The sequence below is a fragment of the Camellia sinensis genome, chromosome 7, assembly GCF_055761805.1.
Source record: "Camellia sinensis isolate YWXY chromosome 7, ASM5576180v1, whole genome shotgun sequence".
NCBI classification, from domain to species: domain Eukaryota; kingdom Viridiplantae; phylum Streptophyta; class Magnoliopsida; order Ericales; family Theaceae; genus Camellia; species Camellia sinensis.
In genome coordinates, this window is record NC_138967.1 from 12,225,671 (window position 1) to 12,249,830 (window position 24,160).

Consider the following 24,160-nt stretch of genomic DNA (forward strand, 5'->3'; position numbering starts at 1 on the left):
AAAAAAATAATATTTTTTTTCATTAAAATAAAAATGAAACAAATAAATTTTCAATCTTCGTAACTAAAATAATATTTTTAATTTATTTTTCATTAAAATAATATTTTTAATTTTACCAAATAAAAAAAAAATTATCAACTATAAAAATTATTTTAATAATTTTTTATTTTAATAAAAAATACATTAACTATAACATTTGTGGGTGTGTAGGGTTTTGTTTGATGTGTAGGGTTTTGTTTGAGAACACACACAAAACAAACACCACAGAGCCGTCTCCTCTCATCTCCTCCTGCTCGCTCTCTCTCTCTCTCTCTCCATCTAGGGTTTCGCCTTCCTCTCTCTCTTTCACACAACGACGGCGCCGATCATCCGTCACCGCCGATCCTCCCTCACTCCCGATCCTCCCTCACCGTCGCTCGTACCTCACTGTCGATCCTCCTCCCTTACCGCCGCTGCTGCCTCCCTCTCTCTCTCTCTCACAAACGACGTTGACGGTTGCTCGCCCCTCACCGCCACTCCTCCCTCACTGGCGATCTTCCCTCACCGCCGATTTCAAAGGGTATCTCTCTCTCTCTCTCTCTCTCTCTGTGTCGGGATTTCGGATATAGGGGGTTTTCATACACACACACACACATATATATATATATATACATCTGTGAGTGTATATAGGGGGGTTTTTGATCTGTTACATATATGTAACAGATCAAAAACCCCCCTATATACACTCACAGATGTATATATATATATATATATATATGATCTGTTTTTTTTTTTGATCTGTTTTTCCCATACAGATCTGCCTAGTACTGCTACTCATACCAGCCTCTTTTAGAAGCAATTGGAGAGTAATTCAATTTCTACTCATACCGGCTGGGGGTAAGTATAGGATTGCAGTATGTTCTTTGTATGGTGTAGGAGCATTCTGTCTTCCCTATATATTTCTTCAGTGGACCTTACAATGGTTTGGAATTTTGGCTCATTCATGTTGCCAAAATTTGCAAGAGTTTCTGGAATAACTTAGATGAAAATGATAAAGATAAATTTTATGTAGAATGAAATTGCTCTTCGTTCATCTCTGAGGGGATGGTTCTGTCAGTTGGTGGTTGAGAGTAATCACTGAGCTAGTCTTGTCAAAGATCTGTATGATACGTTGAATAGGAGCTTATGTGCTGGATGTGGCATTGACATTTGGAATTCCAGGTTGTCTTAGAGAACAGTAAGTCATATTATCCATGTTCAAGAGTTTGATTGGGCTTGACAGACTTGTCTGCAGCAATTCAATGAGCAAGGGGGCACCCACATACACTACAAGAAAAGTAAAACAAAACATCTAAAACTCCCATATATATCCGTTCACTCAGAAGTCTCTACATAGTCCCTGCAGCAATTCAATGAGCAAAAACTGTACACGAATTTCTGACTTCTGTTGTTTGTAAGAAATATTTTGTTAATTTTTTTTTTCCTTTTTTGAATGTCATCCTTGGTTAGTGAGTGTATTTAGATTACAAGGGGATGTGGCAAAAATATTTTATGTTGACAGGTTCATGGGCCTGGGGCTGACATGGATACCTTGTGTGTCGGACCATCTTACGTAAATAGAGAGGTTGGTTATAGTTTGGGTCATTCTTTCTTGTTAGGTTTTGCAAATCCAGAAGCTTTATATTTAAAGGTTGATATGATGTTTGTCTGCAGGAAGATTTCTTTATTATATTGCATGATATGCTGGCTGAAATGGAAGAAATTACTGAGCTTCAACCAGTTCCAGATGCTTATGTCCCAGTAATGAAGTTCAAGTATCAGGGAAGACCTCTCTTTCTTGTTGCATGGTTGTTAACTATATTGTCTGCTATTTTCTCTCATTTTGAGGCCTTCCCTTCTCACTTATTATCTTCATTTTCCCTTTTCCAATCCCTGCTCTGAAATGATTTCTGGCAGTTCTATTGAATACACTTTTCTACTTTTGAATGTGTCATTAGATAGAATTTTTTTTCAATAAAATAAATTATTCTATTTTAATTTTGATAAATCATGCCTTGTATCCTGTAGAAAAAAGTGTTGCACGTTTGATGTTTACTCAATATTAACCCGCTTTAGTTTAGTCTGTTAGCATAGTCTGTTGGCATATGTCCAGTCTCGTTGTTGGTAGTATTAATCGTTAGTAATTCTCAACATAGTTTGTGTGAGATGAAAAAAAAAGAGTAAAAAATAAAAATAAAATCAAAGAAAATACTCAAATTATTTATGTAGGCGTGAAACTGACAGGCATATGTTTTTGTTTTTGATATTTTTATGTGGTCTAAAATCGGGTAGGTAGGGGTGCTATTTAACTCACCATAAAATCTAGCTTAATGGGTATGTTCTACAATTTCACGCAGGGTTCACTTGGGACTTGTATAAACTACCATAGACTATTCATCCATAAAAATGTCAAAACAGTTTGCTAATTGTTCTCCACAAAAGGCTTTAATTTTATTTATTTTTATTATTATTGAATTGGGTTGCTTTTCCATCGTATGGTCTATTTAGTCACCATCTTGTTACTGGGACATATAGACACAGTGTCTTTATAACACGTATACGTTAGGAGTGGTTTAAAGCTGGATTCATTTAAACTCCTATTTTATTCAACGTCCTTTGCATCATCAGTCTGTATCGCTTGATGTGGTTTTTAATAAGTTGGGAAGATTTTCTTTCATTCTTATCCTATTTTCACTTTAAAAAACATGTCCACAACTTCGAATCCGATTTTGGAACATCATATTGTTTCAATTGTATAATTCATTTGGGATGTTTGGTGGTTTGTTTTGTTTTGTTTTTATGTTTTCAGAAACAAGAAGTAATGAAATTTTCAAAACTATCTTATGTTTCCATATCGTTTCTTTTTTCTTATAAATTTATCCTAAAGGCTCGTGGTGTTTCTTAAAAAATGAGTTGTTTTTAAAGAAAAAAAATCCCAATATCTTGACCTTGTATGTAGGTAAAGCTGGTTTACAATTTTTTATAAAACTAGTGAAAAAATCATTTGCGTATGGTCTCTACTAGATCCAAAGGTGTTCATATTAGTAAATAAATAAAAAAAGAAGAAAGAAAACTCTATTCATATATAAAAATTGTACAAGAAATTATGAGAAGAATGATATTCCTGTAAAAAAAAAAAAAATCTTCATTTGCATTTTGTTTCAAAGTGAAAGGTAGTCACATTATTTTGTACAAAAACTTTGTAAGAATTTGTGGAGGGATTTGGAAAAAGGAAAAGGAAAGGAAAAGGGAAAATATAGGTGAAATAACATAGTTTTGCACACATTTTCTCTTTTCATTTCTAAATCCCTCCCCAAAATCCATGACCTAAACACAGCGTAAGGGCTGAACATAGAAGCTTCATTATAGGATAATTTTTGAAAGTCTCATGTTAGATACATAGAAGCTTCATTATAGGATAATTTTGAAAGTCTCATGTTAGATTCTCAATGGGTGCGAAAAAATTCAAGCTCGTGTGATTTGCAGGTTATTATGCGTATTCAGAGTTTGAGTTTATTCACGAGGCTTTGTACCCGCTAGACACTCGCCCCACTCTGCATTTCCTTAGCTGCAAGAGTGGGAAAAGAATTATGTAAGAAAATGCAGCTGATATAGTATTTTCTATGGTATTATTAAATATGTTATGCAATGTAATCACAAAATCTAGTTTATGCCAGTGAAGGCAGGGTAGAAAACAAAATTTCTGAACTCCTCTTATTGGTGCAGAGCTTGCGTACACCATGGCCGTGACTGAGCAGTGGGATGTTTATAGCTTTGGGGTGGTGGTTCTAGAAACAATAATGGGAAGGTATCCAAGCGAACTACTCTGTTCAGTGTCATCATCATCTGCTCAAAATAGTCTGCTGAAGGACCTATTAGATCCCTGCTTCTTGTCTGCTGTCAATCAACTGATTGCTCAAAATTTGGTTCTCTTAGCAACAATGGCAATGGCATGCTTAAGTCCCAATCCGAGATCTCAGCCTACAATGCTGCAGGTGTCTTGAGTGTTTCTTGTTCATAGACCACTGTTACCAAAGCCTCTGCAGGCATTACAATGTGGGAGCTGATGAATCAGGGGATATATAATTCCATGGACGAAAATTAGGTGAGGTTGATATATAATCCCAGATAGTGTATGGTTTATTCTAGTTTTTTATTCAGTTTAGTGAATGTTTATTTTGTGTAGAATTAGCCTACACAATGGTTGCAATTGAGAAGTGTGATGTTTGTACACAAGAATTTGTTATTTGAATATCATTACACAATAAGTAATCGTATTTGGGTGAATTTTTATTTTATTATTTTATTTTTTTTAGGATTTGGGTGAATTTTATAATTTAAATATGCTTTTATGAACATGTACAGGTTAATTATTCTTTGTAAAATATTGAATTTGATGGTTTGATCAATTTTTATTTTTATTTTCTGTTATGATGTTTTTGTGAATGGAATGTAAATAATCAGCTCTTTTCACCGTCGGAAAAAATAGAAATTTTTAATATTTTTATTAATTTTGTTATAGGTTTTACTTTTTGCGACGACATTATACTGTCGCAAAAAATAGAAATTTTATTATTTAAAATAAAAATTTTATTATTTTTTAATATTTTTTGCGACGGCATTACACTGTCGCAAGAAATAGAAAATTTTATATTTTTTATACTTTTTGCGACGGCACACACCGTCGCAAAAACAGTGTTTTTTTTTAAAGAAAAAGATTATTAGTGACGGTGTTTTTTGCCGTCTCAAATAACATTTTTAGCGACGGTAAAATAGGGCCGTCGCAAAAAAGTCAAGAAATTTCAAACGTTATTAGCGACTGCACGGTGCCGTCGCAAAAAGGTAAAAAATGCCGTCGCAAAACATTAGCGACGGCACTTACCGTCGCAAAAACTCTTTTGCAACCCCTGCAGTTGCGACCCCCTCTTTGCCGTCGCAAAAAGTCATTTTGCCGTCGCAAAAAGTATTAGCGACGGCATTAGGAGTATTAGCGACGGTATTTTACCGTCGCAAAAAGTCAAATTTTTTGTAGTGAACTTTTCTTCTTTCAAAATAAAATGTATTTGGTTAATAAAGTCACACAGTTGCCCTCACTCGTAGGCTGGTTCTGCTACTGTCTTGAGGCATATGTATTTATTAGTAACCTTCACATGAAAATGGCTATGTTACAAGATCACAATTTGGTTACAATAACGGAGTCAAAACATTGAAAGTCCAAATTTGGATGTATTTTGGTGCTATCTGGGTAAGAATATATGTGCAAACAGATGAAAAATAATACTTTTTCGGTAATTTTAATTTGAAATTAAATTGAGACTCAACCGTCGGTTGAGGTGGGTCTGAGTGGTTTTGTATTTTCTTAAATGAGAATATTGCAATACAAAATAATGAGCCGAAATCATTGAGTTGTAAATGAGAATAGTCTCATAAAGTGGACACCAATAAAGTTGTGTTTAGATTTGGACTTAATTTGGACTGGATCTAGACTTGTACTTGTATATGTACTGGGTTTGGTCTCAGATTTGGATTTAGACCTACTCTTAAGCTTTGGGCTGAACTGTATTCGGCTTAGTTTGTGCATGTGTTTGAGATTGAATTTAGATCGGATTGTAACGCAACACCCGTATCTATTTTGTAACCCATTTAGTTTGATTCTCAAAACTTATGCATTATATACACATTATGATTTATATAATAGTTTTGAAATTTTGAATCTTTGTAACTCTAGCCTTAATGGCTAGAGTTGATGGCCTTGGTTAATGATCCTATTGATATATAGTCTTTATAGTTAGAGATTCTCCTACCTGTATAAATAGATACATTTTCCCTCCAACTTGGAAGAATAATTTTGGTGAGGGTTTTGATAGAAAATGGAAATGATGTTTTGAGATAAAAAGTTGGAGATGTTTTTTTTTACCAAAGAAAATGTTTCCTACCTTCTTTTGCTAGCTCTTTTTTTGGTTATTGTTGAAAAGATTGCAACCATTTTCAAGTTCATTGAAACTATTCAAAAGATGTTTCTACATTAGCTGGTTTTGATTGTCGTATTCTGCGAGACAAACGCTAACATACCTTCAACCTTCATTGAGGGACGGTAAATCTATTTAATTTATTTTATATGTTTTTCTTATATTATTATGAAAAGTACCAACACAAACAAGGCAGAGAAGGAAATAACTTTGTCCAGTGCTATTTGTCAAATGTGTGGTGGCAGTCTAGTGGCCACTCATCACCACTCAAATATATTGGAGAGATGGACCCTTCTCTTCCTCCCTCAACAACACTAGAAAATAACACTACATAAGGAGAAAAATTATTGATAAAAAAATTCAAAAAATTACATTAGCAGAACATATTCAGGGGTTGTTTGGGATGATCTAAATAAATGTACTTTTTATCTTTTTACAAAAAGATGTGCAGAAAAGTAGAGAGGTGATGTGATGAAAAAAAGATAAAAAGATAGATTATATAGGGGATACCAAACCATCCCTCATTTTAAATGTGATTTACATTATATTAATTTTAAGGCCTCGTTTGGGAACCGACTATTTTAGTAACTTTTTAATTTTTTGGCTAAAATATGAGGTAAACAAAACTAGTATGTTTGGGGTGACTTTTTGACTTTTTACGAAAAGATGTGCAAAAAATAGAGAGAAAATGAAATCTTTGACTTTTTGGTATAAGTTATGGACTTTTTAGGTTTTTTAGTAACTTTTTGACTTTTTTACTAAAATGTTAACTTGTCAAACGAGGCCTAAATTTATATCATACAGTTCACTTTCGAGACACAAATTCTAGATACATAGCATTTTTTTTCTCCATATGTAAATAAATAATCGACAAAACAAAAAAAAAAAAAGAAAAAAGAAAAAAGAAAAAAGAATAAAAAATTAAGTTAATAGATTTAGTTTCAAACCAACTTGAAACCAATGATAGACAAATAAACAAGGACCTGGCTCTTTTCCGGTTATTGGAGAGGGCTATTTGGCATTAGTGATTTAGACTCGTGTTGATAATTCAATTATTTAATGTATAAAACCTGTCAAGTATATTATTTTTACATTAATTTGATATCGATAATCACTTGATCGATCTTATTTCTGTCATAATTTATTTTTGAAAATTATTTTGATTATGTGATCTGATCAAGTAGTTTTCAATATCCAATCAACATATTTTTTTCAAGAATGATGTACTCGACGGGTTTTACATATTAAACAGTTTAAATTATCGACATGAGTTTGGATTAGGGCCCATCAATGCCAAACAGCCATCTCCAGCAAGGTTGTTAAGATCGCGATCCGGATCGTAGGATCGTACGATCCTACGACTCATTATACACTATTCGATCTGGATCGTACATCGGATCGACCCCAGAGCAGGATCGTGGTGGGATTGACGGAATCGGTAGGATCGCATTTGGATTGCGACACCATGCGATCCAGATTTGAAGGATTTTTTGGGCAACTTAAAAGCCAAATCGGGACCTAAAATGAAATGAGAGAAGCAGAGAAGCAAAGCAGATTAGGGCAAACGAAGAAGATTGACCTGGGGAAAAAGAGGTTCAATCATTTAACATCAAACGAAGCCTGACCTGGGCAATCGACTCTAGGTACGCTGCTTCCTCTTCTTCTTCTTCTTCTTCTCCCTCTCTTCTCTTCGCTGCGACTCCACTCTAGGTGTCTACTGCTCTGTTTTTTTTTTCTTCGAATTCGAAGACTCTTCTTCTTTCTTCGCTGCTCAACAGCTCTTCTTTCTTTCTTCATTGATCTCTCATTCTTTCTTCACTGAATCACCTCCTTCGGTGATTTTTTTTGGCTCTTATTTATTTATTTATTTTTGGTTCTGTAAATTACCTCTGATTTATTTATTTATTTATTTTTGTTCTGTAAAAAAAATACTAAAAATAACTGAACAATCATTCTTCATCAATAAAGAAATTTTACTATGTGAATCAACATCTGGGTATGATCTGAGCACCTTACTGTTGTAAAGCTCTTTAGATGACAAAGTCATTATCTTATCTTATTTATTTATTTATTTCTTCATTGAATCACCTCTTATTTATTTTTTTCCTTCACCGAATCGCATTTATTTTGGGGCATTAGTCTTCCACATTGAATCACCTCTTATTTTTGCTCTGTTTCTCTTTTTTTTGTTCTTCAATTTTCCTTCTTCTTCTTTGTTGCCTGCAATCCTATAAATGATAATGCTACTACTGTTTTAATTAGCCCCTGGGAATGGAAATTAAAAACATGAACTGTCTCTGTCTTGTGCCTTTTTACAATTTGCCAAATGTTTACAATTTGTTGCAATTGCAGGAATGCCAGCCTCTGGTTCAGGAAGAGGGGGGAAGAGGAAAAATGTTGCTGGTCTAAGATCTGATCCTGGTTGGGAACACGACATTGAAGTGGATGCTGCAAGCAAAAAGGTAAAATGCAAATACTGTAATATTACTCGTTTTGGAGGAATATATAGATTGAAACACCATTTGGCATGCACTCATCAAAATGTTGAACCATGTCCCCAAGTTCCGGAAGATGTTAGGGAAAAATTTATGAGTCTTTTGAGAACTCAAACATTGGAGTCTCAAAATAAGAAAAAGAGAATCCTTGATATTGGCGATGATGATTCTGATGAAGAAGTGGAATTATTGCATGCCGATGGCCATGGATACAAACAAAAACATTATGGGCGTATGGATAAATTTGTGGTGAATAAGTCTCGGCATCAAAATCAAAAAACCATCAATCAATTATTTAAGAAAGAAGAGAGAGATGATGTTTGTCAAACAATTGCCCAACTTTTTTACACTAGTGCAATTCCTTTTAATTGTGTCAACAATCCTATATTTCCACTTATGGTTAAGAAAATTGGAGATTATGGAAAAGGCCTTGTGCCACCATCTTACCATGAAATTAGGGTGACATTTTTAAAAAAAGAAGTGCAAGAGACATTACAATTGCTTGATGAGTTCAAGGAACAATGGAAGAAGATTGAGTATACAATTATGTCCGGTGGATGGTCGGATAAAAAGAGAAGATCAATTTGTAATTTTCTTGTCAATAGCCCTAATGGAACTATCTTTCTATCCTCATTGGATACATCCGACATTTCAAAAACCGGTGAAAAGGTTTTTGAGATGTTGGATGAGATTGTTGAGAAGGTTGGAGTGGAGCATGTTGTGCAAGTGGTGACCGATAATGCTTCTAATTATAAGTTGGCGGGAGAAATGTTAATAGATAAGAGGAAGAGCTTGTTTTGGACACCTTGTGCCGCTCATTGCATAGATTTGATGTTAAAGGATTTTGAGAAGCAAATCCAACTTCATCGAGTTATAATTAAAAAGGGAAAAAGAATTGTGGCATACATTTATTCAAGAACAAATCTTATTCATTGGATGAAGGAGTTCACAAAAGGTATTGAACTTATTAGGCCCGCGGTAACATGATTTGCCACATCTTACTTGACCTTGAGGCGCCTTCATGAGCAAAAGGGTGCATTGTTCTCTTTGTTTACATCATCCAAGTAGAGGAATAGTCGATTTGCAAGGTTTGAAATGGGTAAAAAAATTGAAGATATTGTTTTAGATAATCGTATTTTTTGGAAGGGCGTTTCTATGTGCTTGAAAGCTGCGGTACCTCTCATTAAAGTACTTAGATTGGTGGATTCGGATGAGCATCCGGCGATGGGATTCATTTACGAGGCAATGGATCGTGCAAAAGAGGAAATTCAAAGCAATTTCAATAATGTTTTCACATGGTAAACTTTTAATTAGTTAAACTTATTTACTTTACTATTATATTTCTCTAAACTTTTTATTTGTTCATTAATACTCTTTATTTAATGGTGTTAGCTATGATCCTATATGGACCATCATTGATAGAAGATGGGAATCCCAACTCCATCACCCATTGCATGCTGCAGCATACTTCTTGAACCCTCAGTTTCATTACAGTCCTAATTTTTAGCCTGATGCGGAGGTTAAAATTGGGCCGTACAAATGTCTTGAAAGAATGGTTTCTGATGTTAATGAGAGGGTGAAGATAGATTTGCAAATTGATGCATTTAAGAGTGCAAGAGGGCTCTTTGGCATACAAAATGCAATCATGACTAGGAAAAACAAATCTCCAGGTGTTTTGTTATTTTTATAATAAGTTGATTTGTATCATTTTAATATCTTATTATTTGTTTTCATTTCATCAATTTTAAATTTATAACTAAACTTTCATGTAGCTGATTGGTGGGACTCTTTTGGTGATAAATGCCTTGAGTTGAAGATGTTTGCAATTAGAATATTAAGTTTAACATGCAGTTTATCGGGGTGTGAGCGAAATTGGAGTGCTTTTGAGATGGTACATTCAAAGCGGAGGAATCGTTTGCACGAAAAGAGAATGAATGACTTGGTATTTGTCATGTACAATTTGAAATTGAGACAACGACACATGAATAGATAAGCAATCGTGAATCCATTATGTTTGGAGGATATCCCATCAGATGATGAATGGATAATAGAGAGAGAGACTCCGATTCTTCCAAGAGAAGGAAATTGGTTGAGTGTGCTTGATAGGAATGCTTGACATGGATGTGATTCGGATGAAGACGAAGTGGAGGCCATTGCAAGGAATTTGGAAGAAGCTTGTAAGTTTATGTACACATCTTTTAGTTTTAATTAGAAATTATAACTTTAATTTTACTTTTAATTTTTTTGTTTACTGTAACTTAGGTCGTGATCATATTGGTAGAGAACATGATGAAGTTCATGAAGTAAGTGATGATGATGCTATGGATCAAAACATGGATGCTCGAAGGGATTTTGATCATGACTTTGAAGATGCTACTATTGGTGAAGACATTGAGGACTTGGATGGCACCGGGGGTGGTGATGATGATGGTGATGATGACGATGATGATGTGGCAATGATTAATGCTGATTGTGGCAATAATGATGATAATTTCAACGACAATGATGGCTTATTGTAGTTTTTATTTGTTCTTCCTTTATTTAGTTTGTTTTGCTTTCATTAAGAAACAATGACAATGGTGTGCAAGTGTTAGTATTTGGTTTTATTATGTTTTTGACTTCTTTTTTTGAAAAAAAATGTTTGAATGCTACATTGAATTGATATATTTCTTTTTTTGGGGCTTATTCTATATATTTTTTGATAGTATTATTTAGTCATATAAAAATTATTGTATTTTTTTATCATTTTAGTAGGATCTTACGATCCTCGATCCGATCCTATGATCTGATCCGACAGACCCCTAAAACGATCCTGTGTAAGATCCCGATCTTAACAACCTTGATCTCCAGTAACCGGAGAGGAGGGAGAGGAGCTAGGTCCAATTAACAATAGAATAACAAGTAAAGCAGTTTGGATGCATGATGGTCCTCTATTTGGCAACCCTGAAGAAGAGCATTGTTGTTGAGTTAGGCAAAATTGGGGGAGATCCCATACTGTGCTCTACTGGATGACATTCAAACATGGATGTATGATAAAAACAACTCACTTTTAAGATACTAGCAACCGGGCACACGCGATGCGTGTGCAATTTCTTTTAGAATTATAATATGAATTTTGTTTGCAAAACCCTATTTACAATTTGTCAATTTACAATTACAATTTTTACTATAAAAAAAAAAGCAACAACAAATATTAACTCCACACCTAGGCTAAACAAAAAAAAGTGAATAGGTGAAACAAAATTAAAAAAGAACAAAAAATCCACTAAGGTTGTGTTTAGATTATAGATTTAAATAGGGTTTTGCAAACAAAAAAGAAACGATGAGAGAAATGCAAATAAAATATAAGCCATTTTTTTTCTCCATTTCCCTTGTATTTTCCTTTCCTTTTCCAAATTCCTACCCAATCCATGATCCAAATACAACCTAAATATATGATTGATTTCAACTTGACTTTTGTTAAATGAAAAACCCAGAAATTATGTGTATCAAAAGATGAGAAAAAGAAGTTATTGAGTGATAATCTGGGAGTAACAATGTATATAGCATATGTATAAGAATATGTGGATATTCATAAATCTATTGATATTCATCCATCAATATCTTTAAAAAAATAAAATAAAATAAAAAAAGGAAATTGAGAAAACATGAATATTCGAAAAACATAATCAATAATATTCAAACAATTTCAATTCTGTTACTGTTGGAAATGGTTATAAAATTCTGGATAAAACCAGAATTTTTTCCTAAGTTCGGTCTATTTTTTAGGTGGGCCCCGAGTGTCGATTTACTCGGGTCAAAGTGGTAACGCGTTCTATGCCGCGTTGTGATTCACGTGGTATATTTGGTTGCTCAAAACCATTACCGAGTGAATGGGAAATTGAAGCCAAAGTGTGCTCCATAGAAATGGAGTTTTGGTGGAAATTTCTTAAGGTTGTAAATTGGCTTGTCCCACATTGATTTGGTGGGAGGTTTTGAAAGGGTTTATAAGGCTTAGGGTGTGATACTTGGGGTGTGCCCCAAGGGGTACCCAAGTGTTTTAGAGGGAGAGGTTATGGGCAAAATGGGCTAGACCCATTGGACCCAAAAAACCACCACACGCGCGCGCGCCGCCGCCGCCGTCCGGCCGGTCGGTCGGGCGGGCTGGGCCTGGGCGCGGGTGCGTGGTGTGTGGTTGGGTTGGGCTTCTAATCTTTTTGGGCCAAAAACATTTGAATTTAATTTTATTTTTTATTAAAATAAAATCCAGAATTCAAATTAAATTGGTTTGGATTTTTTGTACATCCAAACAGGGCCCTTCCCGTTTTCAAACAGAAATAAACTGTTTTGGAATTAGTGTACATCCAAACAGAGCCCTTCCCGTTTTCAAACAGAAATAAACTGTTTTGGAATTAATGCACACCCAAACAGGGCCCTTCCCGTTTTACTATCTGTTTGAATTGATTCAAATCTGTTTGAATTCAAAACCCAACAGGTATGATACCTGTTCAATTCAAAACAAAGAGTCACCTTCACATCTATAAATAGGACCACCCTCATTTGGATTTGGTAACTCTAATTTTCGTTCTTCATAATTCTGCAAACTTCCTCTTCATTTTGCTGCATTATTTTCTTGTCAGAGAGAGTATAAACACTTAGTGTGTTCGTAAGGCAAACAATTTGTAGTGCTGCTATTGTTTGTAGTAGATCATTTTATCCTGGGAGATAGACGTCCAAATTCTGAAAGCACCGTGGAGAGGACGAATCTGTCTTAAGGACACAGTGTCAAACACTGGACTTGATCATAAAATAATTCGAAGAAATTAAATCAAGTAAGTTATTTAATTTATTTTCAGTGTTGTTTTTATTTATTTAAATCAGATTTTAATTTTGTTTTTGTAACAAAATAAAATCTGTTTTTATTTATTTATTTTTATTTCGAGTTTGATTTTTGTAATCAAACAATTTCTCTCCTTTTCTTTATTTCTTTAAATTCTATTTGTTGTTGTGTACACAATAGAATTAAATCTTTTTAAATACAGTGAAGATTGGCTAACAATCTTAAGACAGATTCCGTTTTTGGGTATCTTCATTGTATTTAATTTTCTGTGTTTTCAAATTAATATTCTGGTTGGAAAAACAAATAGTGATTTATGCTATTTGACAGATAGTAGTAATATACTGTCTCTTTTCTTTGACAACTACTAGTAGTACGATACTGGTGTCATTAACAATTCAGAATATTATTTGGTATTACAGAAAATTCTTGTTATATTTTATTTTTCTAGTTTTAGTAATAAGGAAAATAAAATTATTTTGTTGTAATAATTATTTTCTAGTTTTAGTAACTAGAAAATTAATTTGTGTTTTAATTTATTTTCTGGTTTTGGTAACTAGAAAATTATTTTGTGTTTGTTCTGATTTTTGTAATCAGATAGTTTTGTGGTATTTTATTTCACTAGTTTTAGTAACAAGGAAAATAAAATTATTTTGTATTGTAATTTATTTTCTGGTTTAAGTAACTAGAAAATTAATTTGTGGTTTGGTTTTCTGATTTTTGTGATCAGATATTATTTCGGTATTTTATTTCACTAGTTTTAGTAACAAGGAAAATAAAATTATTTTGTATTGTAATTTATTTTCTGATTTTAGTAACTAGAAAATTAATTTTGTTAATCAATCATGTAACTTTGTGACTCGGTCACAATCTGTTAATTTTGTAAGTAACTTATGGTTTCATTTGGTAGACCACTTATTTTTGAACCCTTTGTGAAAAGGTGTTAATTATTTTGACTTTATCATAGTTCATCGTGAGTATACATGGAAGAATTTGTTTCTAGAGTAAAAATATTAGTTTTACAAACTAATTTTATTTTATTACAATGTGGATTCATAGTCTTGAATTGTTTCTGCACTTGAGTCGGAAAATATATATATATATATATATATTCACAAGAACATTTTAATGCATATTTAATTTATTTATTTATGTACAAATCAAACTTGTTAAATGAAGGTATGCTTTGTAATTTTGAAGTTTAAAGTATAAATGCGTTGGATTTTATTTATGAGTTGAAAATCCTTTTATTTCATGATGCAAGTGATGGGATCGTGCATGATTAATTTATTTTGTTAAATTCATTATTTTTAGTTGATGCGTTTGATATGCATGTATGATATCAATTCATGTTATTTCTTAACAATAATTTCAAGTGATTTGAAATGATAAATTATTATGTCGATTTTGGACATAAGCAGGTTAATTTGAATATTTCTAATCAATTTTGAATGGGTGTTTAAACACCAGAGAAATTTAAACATGCAGATGTATGTAATTATATCGGTCCGTTTAATTGGGAAGTAATTTAAGAAATCTTTTATGTTGATTATTGAATTATGTGACATGAGATGTCATGAATAATTATTTTACTTGCGTAGTAGAATTTGTTAAACCATGAACCATTTTATTAATATGGGGGTGTATCTCTTGCATTAGTTGAGATAATTTAATTTTCTTCTGTCACAAATATTTTTATGACAGTGACATTTATTTGTTATTGAGTTGCAAGAATGTATACAATCAAATGGGTTTTTGAATTGTTTAATTCTTAGGCAAAAATTTTTATGAGGATATGATTTTGTCAAAACATTAATTCTGACTTAAGTAGTCATAATTATTTTGGTTTTTTCTTGAATTTGTTTTAAAATTCATTGATTTATATTAGAAGTGATAGGGGTGGTGAATATGATGCACCATTAAATGAATTTTGTGCACAACATGGCATTATTCACCAACTACAGCCTCTTATTCTCCACAGCAAAATGGAATTGCTGAAAGAAAGAATAGAACCCTAAAAGAAATGATGAATGCCATGTTACTAAGTTCAGGCTTACCACAGAACTTGTGGGGGGAAGCAATATTGTCTGCTAATTATGTTCTTAATAGAATACCCCACAAGAAAACCAAAAGCATTCCTTATGAATTGTGGAAAGGTCGACCACCTTCCTACAAATACTTAAAAGTGTGGGGGTGTTTGGCAAAAGTTGAAGTACCTGTTCCTAAAAAGACTAAGATAGGACCAAAAACAGTAGATTGTGTGTTTATTGGTTATGCTCAGAATAGTAGTGCATATCGGTTTCTGACTTATAAATCAGATATACCTGATATAAATGTGAACACTATTATAGAGTCAAGGAATGCTGTGTTTTTTGAACATGTCTTTCCTTACAAGAAAGGACAGGGATTAAGTTCACAGAAAAGAACTTATGATTGTACACAAAGTCAAGAGACTAATGACAATCAAACACAAGAGACTAGTAATAGTCTCGACCAACAGGATTTAACTAATGATGAACCAAGACGAAGTAAAAGAGCGAGAACATCAAAATCCTTTGGTCCAGATTTTCTGACATACTTGTTAGAAAATGAACCTCAAAGCTTTAAGGCAGCAATGACAGGTCCTGAAGCACCTTTGTGGAAAGAGGCTGTTAATAATGAAATTGAATCCATTATGCAAAATCATACTTGGGAATTGGTGGATCTTCCACCAGGTTCTAAACCTCTTGGATATAAATGGATATTCAAGAGAAAAATGAAAGCAGATGGTTCAATTGACAAGTATAAAGCAAGACTTGTTGTTAAAGGTTACAGACAAAAGGAAGGTCTGGATTATTTTGACACATATTCCCCTGTGACAAGAATAACATCCATTCGCATGCTTATTGCTATAGCAGCGTTGTTTAATTTAGAAATACATCAAATGGATGTTAAGACAGCTTTCTTAAACGGTGATCTAAATGAAGAGATCTATATGGAACAACCCGAAGGGTTTGTAGTATCAGGACAAGAAAAGAAAGTTTGTCGACTTGTAAAATCCCTTTATGGATTAAAACAAGCACCTAAGCAATGGCATGAAAAATTTGATCATGCAATGCTTACTAATGGGTTTAAGATAAACGAATGTGACAAATGCGTCTATGTTAAAAACACTGACCAAGGATATGTCATAGTTTGTCTTTATGTAGATGACATGCTTATCATTGGAAGCAGTCAAAACATGATCAAATCAACTAAGCAGATGCTTAACAAAAGATTTGATATGAAAGATATGGGGGTCGCAGATGTTATATTAGGAATGAAAATTACTAAAACATCTGACGGATATGCATTATCTCAATCTCATTATATTGAGAAAATTCTTGATAAATTTATCAAGGATGATTTGAATTTAGCTAGAACACCTGTAGACATCAGTCTTTATTTATCGAAAAAAAAAAAGGTGATGCAGTGTCTCAGTTAAAATACTCCCAAATCATTGGAAGCCTAATGTACCTAATGAATTGTACTCGTCCTGATATAGCTTATGCTATAAGTAAATTGAGTAGGTACACTAGTAACCCTGGAGAAGACCATTGGAAAGCGATCATTCGAGTTCTTAGATATCTAAGATTTACTCGTGATCATGGTTTGAACTTTACTCGATATCCAGCAGTACTCGAAGGTTATTGTGATGCCAATTGGATATCGGATACTAAAGATTCAAAATCCACTAGTGGATATGTCTTTACTCTTGGAGGCGCTGCTGTTTCTTGGAAGTCCACGAAACAAACTTGCATCGCACGATCCACAATGGAATCCGAGTTCATTGCTTTAGACAAAGCAGGTGAAGAAGCAGAATGGCTTCGTCACTTCTTAGAAGACATTCCAATGTGGCCAAAACCTGTGCCAGCTATTTGCATTCATTGTGATAGTCAATCTGCAATGGGCAGGGCACAGAATCACATGTATAACGGTAAGTCACGACATATACGTCGTCGACATAATACCGTAAGGCAATTGTTGTCAAACGGAATAATCTCAATAGATTATATAAAATCTAAAGAGAATATTGCGGATCCGTTAACAAAAGGTTTGACAAAAGAGCTAGTGTATAGTTCATCAAAGGGGATGGGATTAAAGCCTATTACATAAGAGTCGTCATAATGGTAACCCTACTTATATGACTGGAGATCCCAAGAACTAAGTTCAAAGGGACAACTAAGTTATGTATGACTCGCCAGAAATCACCAAGGGATTAAAGTTCCTACCCATTCCTATGGTGAGAGTGATATCTGCAACATATGTTGTCTGCAGGGGTATAAGGATAAGCTTAGCTTTTAATGATTACTTATATCTTGATTAAGACATAAAATCAAGACGAGTATAAGGAGATACTCACAATAAGAATCACCTATATGAGTGTTGAACTGGGGCCGGTTCTATGAGAATGAAGAAGGCTACATTCTCTAGAAATACTCATGAAAACCAGGTGCGTTCAAGGCCAAAATGAACACAACAGTGAGAACCACGATGTGTTAGAAGATATTTTGTGTGAAATCTATTGTCTTGGCTTACACAAACGGCTGAACAATTCAAGGCATCGCGTCCATTGGTTAGCCAGTAAGTCCGATAGGTTATCACTAGGGAAGGTTCAAGGCCGAAAACTACCTATCCTGATGCAAGATATTTTCGACTTATACTCTTTCGATAAATCTGCATATTGTTGCATTTCTGTTGTCATCAAATTCCATTCATGTGGGGGATTGTTGGAAATGGTTATAAAATTCTGGATAAAACCAGAATTTTTTCCTAAGTTCGGTCTATTTTTTAGGTGGGCCCCGAGTGTCGATTTACTCGGGTCAAAGTGGTAACGCGTTCTATGCCGCGTTGTGATTCACGTGGTATATTTGGTTGCTCAAAACCATTACCGAGTGAATGGGAAATTGAAGCCAAAGTGTGCTCCATAGAAATGGAGTTTTGGTGGAAATTTCTTAAGGTTGTAAATTGGCTTGTCCCACATTGATTTGGTGGGAGGTTTTGAAAGGGTTTATAAGGCTTAGGGTGTGATACTTGGGGTGTGCCCCAAGGGGTACCCAAGTGTTTTAGAGGGAGAGGTTATGGGCAAAATGGGCTAGACCCATTGGACCCAAAAAACCACCACACGCGCGCGCGCCGCCGCCGCCGTCCGGCCGGTCGGTCGGGCGGGCTGGGCCTGGGCGCGGGTGCGTGGTGTGTGGTTGGGTTGGGCTTCTAATCTTTTTGGGCCAAAAACATTTGAATTTAATTTTATTTTTTATTAAAATAAAATCCAGAATTCAAATTAAATTGGTTTGGATTTTTTGTACATCCAAACAGGGCCCTTCCCGTTTTCAAACAGAAATAAACTGTTTTGGAATTAGTGTACATCCAAACAGAGCCCTTCCCGTTTTCAAACAGAAATAAACTGTTTTGGAATTAATGCACACCCAAACAGGGCCCTTCCCGTTTTACTATCTGTTTGAATTGATTCAAATCTGTTTGAATTCAAAACCCAACAGGTATGATACCTGTTCAATTCAAAACAAAGAGTCACCTTCACATCTATAAATAGGACCACCCTCATTTGGATTTGGTAACTCTAATTTTCGTTCTTCATAATTCTGCAAACTTCCTCTTCATTTTGCTGCATTATTTTCTTGTCAGAGAGAGTATAAACACTTAGTGTGTTCGTAAGGCAAACAATTTGTAGTGCTGCTATTGTTTGTAGTAGATCATTTTATCCTGGGAGATAGACGTCCAAATTCTGAAAGCACCGTGGAGAGGACGAATCTGTCTTAAGGACACAGTGTCAAACACTGGACTTGATCATAAAATAATTCGAAGAAATTAAATCAAGTAAGTTATTTAATTTATTTTCAGTGTTGTTTTTATTTATTTAAATCAGATTTTAATTTTGTTTTTGTAACAAAATAAAATCTGTTTTTATTTATTTATTTTTATTTCGAGTTTGATTTTTGTAATCAAACAATTTCTCTCCTTTTCTTTATTTCTTTAAATTCTATTTGTTGTTGTGTACACAATAGAATTAAATCTTTTTAAATACAGTGAAGATTGGCTAACAGTTACATCCAGAAAGCGATTCAGATTCAAAACAGTTATACAGATTGGGGACACAACTATGTTCGTTTCTTTGATAAAACCATCAAAAGATTAACTAATGAGAGTTGAAATGCAGAGAACTTGTCATGTTATCCTTAACTACAAATTGATGTTAGTGTAAAAATAATGTAATTATTTAAGAAGTTATGACTAGTTTAGGAAAAATGAAAAAAATTTCTAAGAGAGGCTTCAGGACACCAAAGTTCCTGTTGGCTTTTAATAATAGTATAGATATTAAAATGTTGTTTTCGAATTTTTGAAAAGAAAAAAACAAAAATGTTAGTATTAAGTTGCCCAACTTCTAGCAACATATTGGCATAATTACTTGTTACCCTACAAATAGTTATAGGACTAATTCAATGGAATCAAACAAGTAATTTATTAAATTATTTTTTTAATAAAAGATTATGCTCAAAGCAGAAAGGACTTTGCTTTCCTTTTCCATATCCTCATGTATTAAAATGTAAAGAGAAACCGAGCACACTCATTATGCTTCCACCAAAAGATATACTTTTGAACAGGAGTTCCAAAAGAAAAGAATTGTTCGGATTGTAGAGGGCGGATTTGTCTGGCACTAGTTGAGAGCAAGATGGAATGCCTTCGCCTCTCTCTAACTTGCAAAACAAACAACACCGTTAGAGGCTTTTCTGACTTGGTTTTTGGTCAGAAGAACTTTTTGATGATTAAGGATTGATTTGGCAACCAGTTAAAAGTTAGTTTGTAATTTTTAATTCATTTTAAGTCACATCACCTCTTACGTTTTTTATTTATAAAAAAACAAAATAGTCAAAAAAAAATAAAAATAAAAAGTCAACTTTTAACAAATTTTTCAAAACCCCCTAAGTTAATATTTGATTGGGAAGGAAAATAATATTGAATAAAATGATTCGTTGTCGTTGTGTACCTCACTTACTACTTCGCCCCCTTTTATAGGCCTAAGCATGCTCTTTTAAGCAGAAATTTAGCCACCCATCTGGGCTGTCAGATATCCAATGATCAAGTTTTGATATGCACCTTTTTATCCTTTGATCGACTATCTTGTGCTTCTTTTAGCCGATCTGCCTTGATCGACTCTTTTGATGTTTCCTTTCTGATTTGCTGCTGGGCCAATGCCAAGTCTTTAGGCTCTCGAGAGGTCTCGATATTTCTGAATTTTTTCTTCACACTTTTGCTTTGGACTACCCCTAAATCATGATTTTTTTACTTCCCCGCAGGATCATTATGAGCTTTTGTAAGAAAAATAGATATCATCATGGAATGGTTTAAGTTTTAGAACAATTGTGTTATTATTCTTGTAGTCCTTATGTTTCTATGGGGGTAATGATTTTCACGCAATCTTCAATCTTATTTGATAGGTTGGACAATGATCCAATCTTAATTGATTAATCACCGGGTAAGGCCTCGTTTGGCAAGTGGATTTTTTAGTCAAAAAATTAAAAAGTCGCTAAAAAAATTAAAAAGTCAACAATTCATACCAAAAAGTCAAAGATTTTCTTTTCTTTCTACTTTTTGCACATCTTTTCATAAAAAACTAAAAAATCATCCCAAACATACTAGTTTTTTTTAGCTCATTTTTTTAGCTAAATAGTCAAAAAGTTACTAAATTAACCTGTTCCCAAACGAGGCCTAATTCTATTAGAAACGCTATATCCGAAGGTGTAAATAAAAAAAAAAATTAAAAAAAAATGCAATAAGAAGTAAAGTGATGCCAATCCGAATTGTTTACTAGATGTCATGGACTATTGTTTAATATGATTTTACACCGATCAAGTACACTATATTTTTAATTATCAAACATAAAGGTAGACAATATTTCTTATTTATTAAAATAATTTTATTTTATTTTTATATGTGTTTACAACCAACATTTAATAAGAGGGCAAATTAATTTTTTTGGGATCATATAGACTAGGCTTTTCAAATTTTTTGGGGAACCAAATTTAATTTGAGGGTATTATATAGGATGGGCTATTTTCGAGAGTGCATTATGATAAGAGTGTTCGCGGTTCGGTTATGGTCAAAGAACTTTTAATTTATCATCCGTCCACTAGATTGGCAGGTTAGAAAAAATCAAGTCGCATTCATCTACCGGATTAGCGGATGCAAATTGAGTGGATTGGTGGATGAATGCAAATCGGTTTGGTGGTTAAATTTTTACAAATTTTGAACATAATACAATTTGTCAACATTTTTTTTGGGATAACAATCAAACTCAACATAATCAAAAGATTATCAAGTAAATTTTTAAATACCAATAATAAATACATATAAGAAAACTATACATTATCAAAACTATTTCATTACTATTTTTTTAATTCAAAAACTATTTAATTTGATTTTTTTTTTTAAAAACGACAAATTTAAGCGTTATATTTTTCACACAAAAATATCAAATATCAACACTTGTCATTTGATAAAAAGATTTTTAAATTGAAAATAAATTGAAAACACAGCAGAATATCTAAACTATTTTTTAATTGAAAATATAAACATAATATCTAAGCATATTGAAAACACAAAGTTACAAATTACTAGGGGTGCTCCCGGTCTGACGATTCGGTTGCGGCAAAAAAAATCTTAAATCCACCATCCATCCAATACTAGGTGGATTAAAAAAAATCAATCCGCAACCATTTACTCATCATCATGCATTCGTCCAAAATGTAGCGGATCGGTTCAGTTCAATCGGTTTAGGCAGATTGGAATATCCACTGAACACCCCTACATTATGAGTCAGATGGTCTTTCACTTTGGTCATTGTAATTTTAATTTTAACAATTTAAACTCTATACTTTCTTTTTTGTTATAATATGATTTTTCTATCATACATTGTTAACATTTTTAATTAAAAAAATAAAAAAAATCAAGTGAAAAATTAGAGGGATCAAAATGGAAATTTTCTTGTTTCGAATTGTGACGGTAAGTGAACAATAAGTCACTTAGAGCCAAAAACAAAAAACAAAAAAAAAAAAAAAAACAAAAAAAAAGGAAAAAGTGAACAATAAGTCACATTGTAACAAATTAAAAGCATAAGTTTAAATTGTTGAAATAAAAAATATAGAAATTAAAGTGATACTTCATTTAGATTATAAGATTAATAAAATAATTTACTCTTTTTATTTTTATTTTTTAATTTTCTTGCTGGTGAAGTCTCCTTGTTTATATGTAACTAACCCTAGTTATTAGCATCACGCGCCTTTTTCTATTATATGGTTAATCAAATAATTAACCTTTTTTTAATTTTTTTTTTTCTCGTTTAGGAAGTCTCCTTGTTTATATGTAACTAACCCTAGTTACTAGCATCACAGACCTCAGAAAAAGGGGATAAAAACCCTAGCCCTGATAAGTTTTTTTTTGAAGAAAAGAATGGTAACCCTAGGAAGAGGCAATAAGGAAAAGAACATCAGAGCAAAACTAGAGCCCAATCTACCAAACCTTCCTGAAGAAATCATTCTCAACATACTATCAAGATTACCCCTCAAATCTCTCATTCAATTCACTTGTGTTTCAAAGCAATGGGGTTCTTTGATTCAAGGTTTTGCGAAAAGCGTTCAACGAAAAAAGGTTTTTGTTTGTATTGACAATTCAATTAACTCCATCGACGAAGAAGGTCACGTGGAAAGCATTCTTGAACCAAAAGAAAAATTCCCACCTCATTTTAACCTTGAAATCTTTGGTTCATGTAATGGGTTGTTGCTTATACTGATTTCCGATGATTTGTTTTTATGGAATCCGCTCACTAGGTGTTCGAAGAAAGTCATGACATCCGTGCATCGCGGCTACTATGCTGTTTCCGGGCTTTGCTTTGACTCCTCAAATAACGAGTACAAAGTTGTAATGGCGATTATTCATGATAGCACAAATTATGGTGGTAAATTCGTGAAGATTGGTAGTTTTCGAAACAAAACTTGGACATCAGTCTATGAATTCCCTTACCATGTTTGTAGTATGATTTCGGGGCCTGTAGTGAATGGATATCTACACTGGTTTGTGTTTAAGGAAAGTTCGGATAACTTTCCATCCCACCAAATTATTTACTTTGATCCGCGGATAGATGAATTCAAGGAGGTACCAATGCCACAAGCTAAGCATGTTGATGGATATACTATACTTGGTTTGGGAGATCTGAATGGATGCCTTTGTATGTCTCGCTTCAATCATTCTTCATGCATTTTTGTTGGCAATAAAGTTGAGGTATTGGTTATGAAGGAATATGGTATGGAAAGTTCTTGGATTGTTCTATTTAGCATAGAGTATTTGAGTGGAAAAATTTATGATTATTTTGTGCCATTGTGTTCTACAAAGAATGATGAAGTTATAATGAAAATTTTCACAGGGTTGAAGGGGTATATAAGGGCGTACAATCCTAATGACAATTCACATAGGGATATTCTAAATTTTACCCATCGTAGCTCTCTCGAAGCAATTATGTATGAGGAAAGTTTGGTTGTTCCGCCTGACTATAATTTTGAAAAGGAAGAAAGTGAAGAGAAAGAATAGGAAGAGTGTGTTTGGTTTGTAAGTTGGATGAGAAATAAAATTTTCTTATTTTATAAGTTTCATTGGTGAGATTTAAAGGTAAACAACTTCATTGGATCTATAATTTCATAATACCAATCTATTATCCATTGAAGGAAGAAAAAAAATTCCTTATATCCTTTGTTTTCTAATGTGGTTTGGGATTTCAGATTTGTGGTAAGCTAGGCATGTTAAAAAATTTAAATTCTGAAATTCATTTACTT

At 33.4% G+C, this 24,160-nt stretch overlaps 1 protein-coding gene and 1 long non-coding RNA gene across 2 annotated transcripts; both read left to right on the plus strand.

The window, feature by feature from the left end:
• Nucleotides 1–224: 224 nt before the first annotated feature.
• LOC145794957 (uncharacterized) lies at nucleotides 225–4,316 on the plus strand. Its single transcript, XR_014334972.1, has 3 exons — nucleotides 225–559; nucleotides 795–1,603; nucleotides 1,693–4,316. It is a non-coding gene; the product is annotated as an uncharacterized LOC145794957 (long non-coding RNA).
• An 18,349-nt stretch (nucleotides 4,317–22,665) lies between these two features.
• Nucleotides 22,666–23,918, plus strand: LOC114291862 (F-box/kelch-repeat protein At3g23880-like). Its single transcript, XM_028235746.2, has one exon. It carries the CDS (start codon nucleotides 22,785–22,787, stop codon nucleotides 23,916–23,918), a length of 1,134 nt encoding a protein of 377 aa, XP_028091547.2. The 5' UTR covers nucleotides 22,666–22,784.
• Nucleotides 23,919–24,160: the final 242 nt, after the last annotated feature.

Coding starts and splice junctions, on each gene's coding strand:
- LOC114291862 (XM_028235746.2), top strand. CDS start 22,785: ATGGTAACCCTAGGAAGAGGCAATAAGGAAAAGAACATCAGAGCAAAA.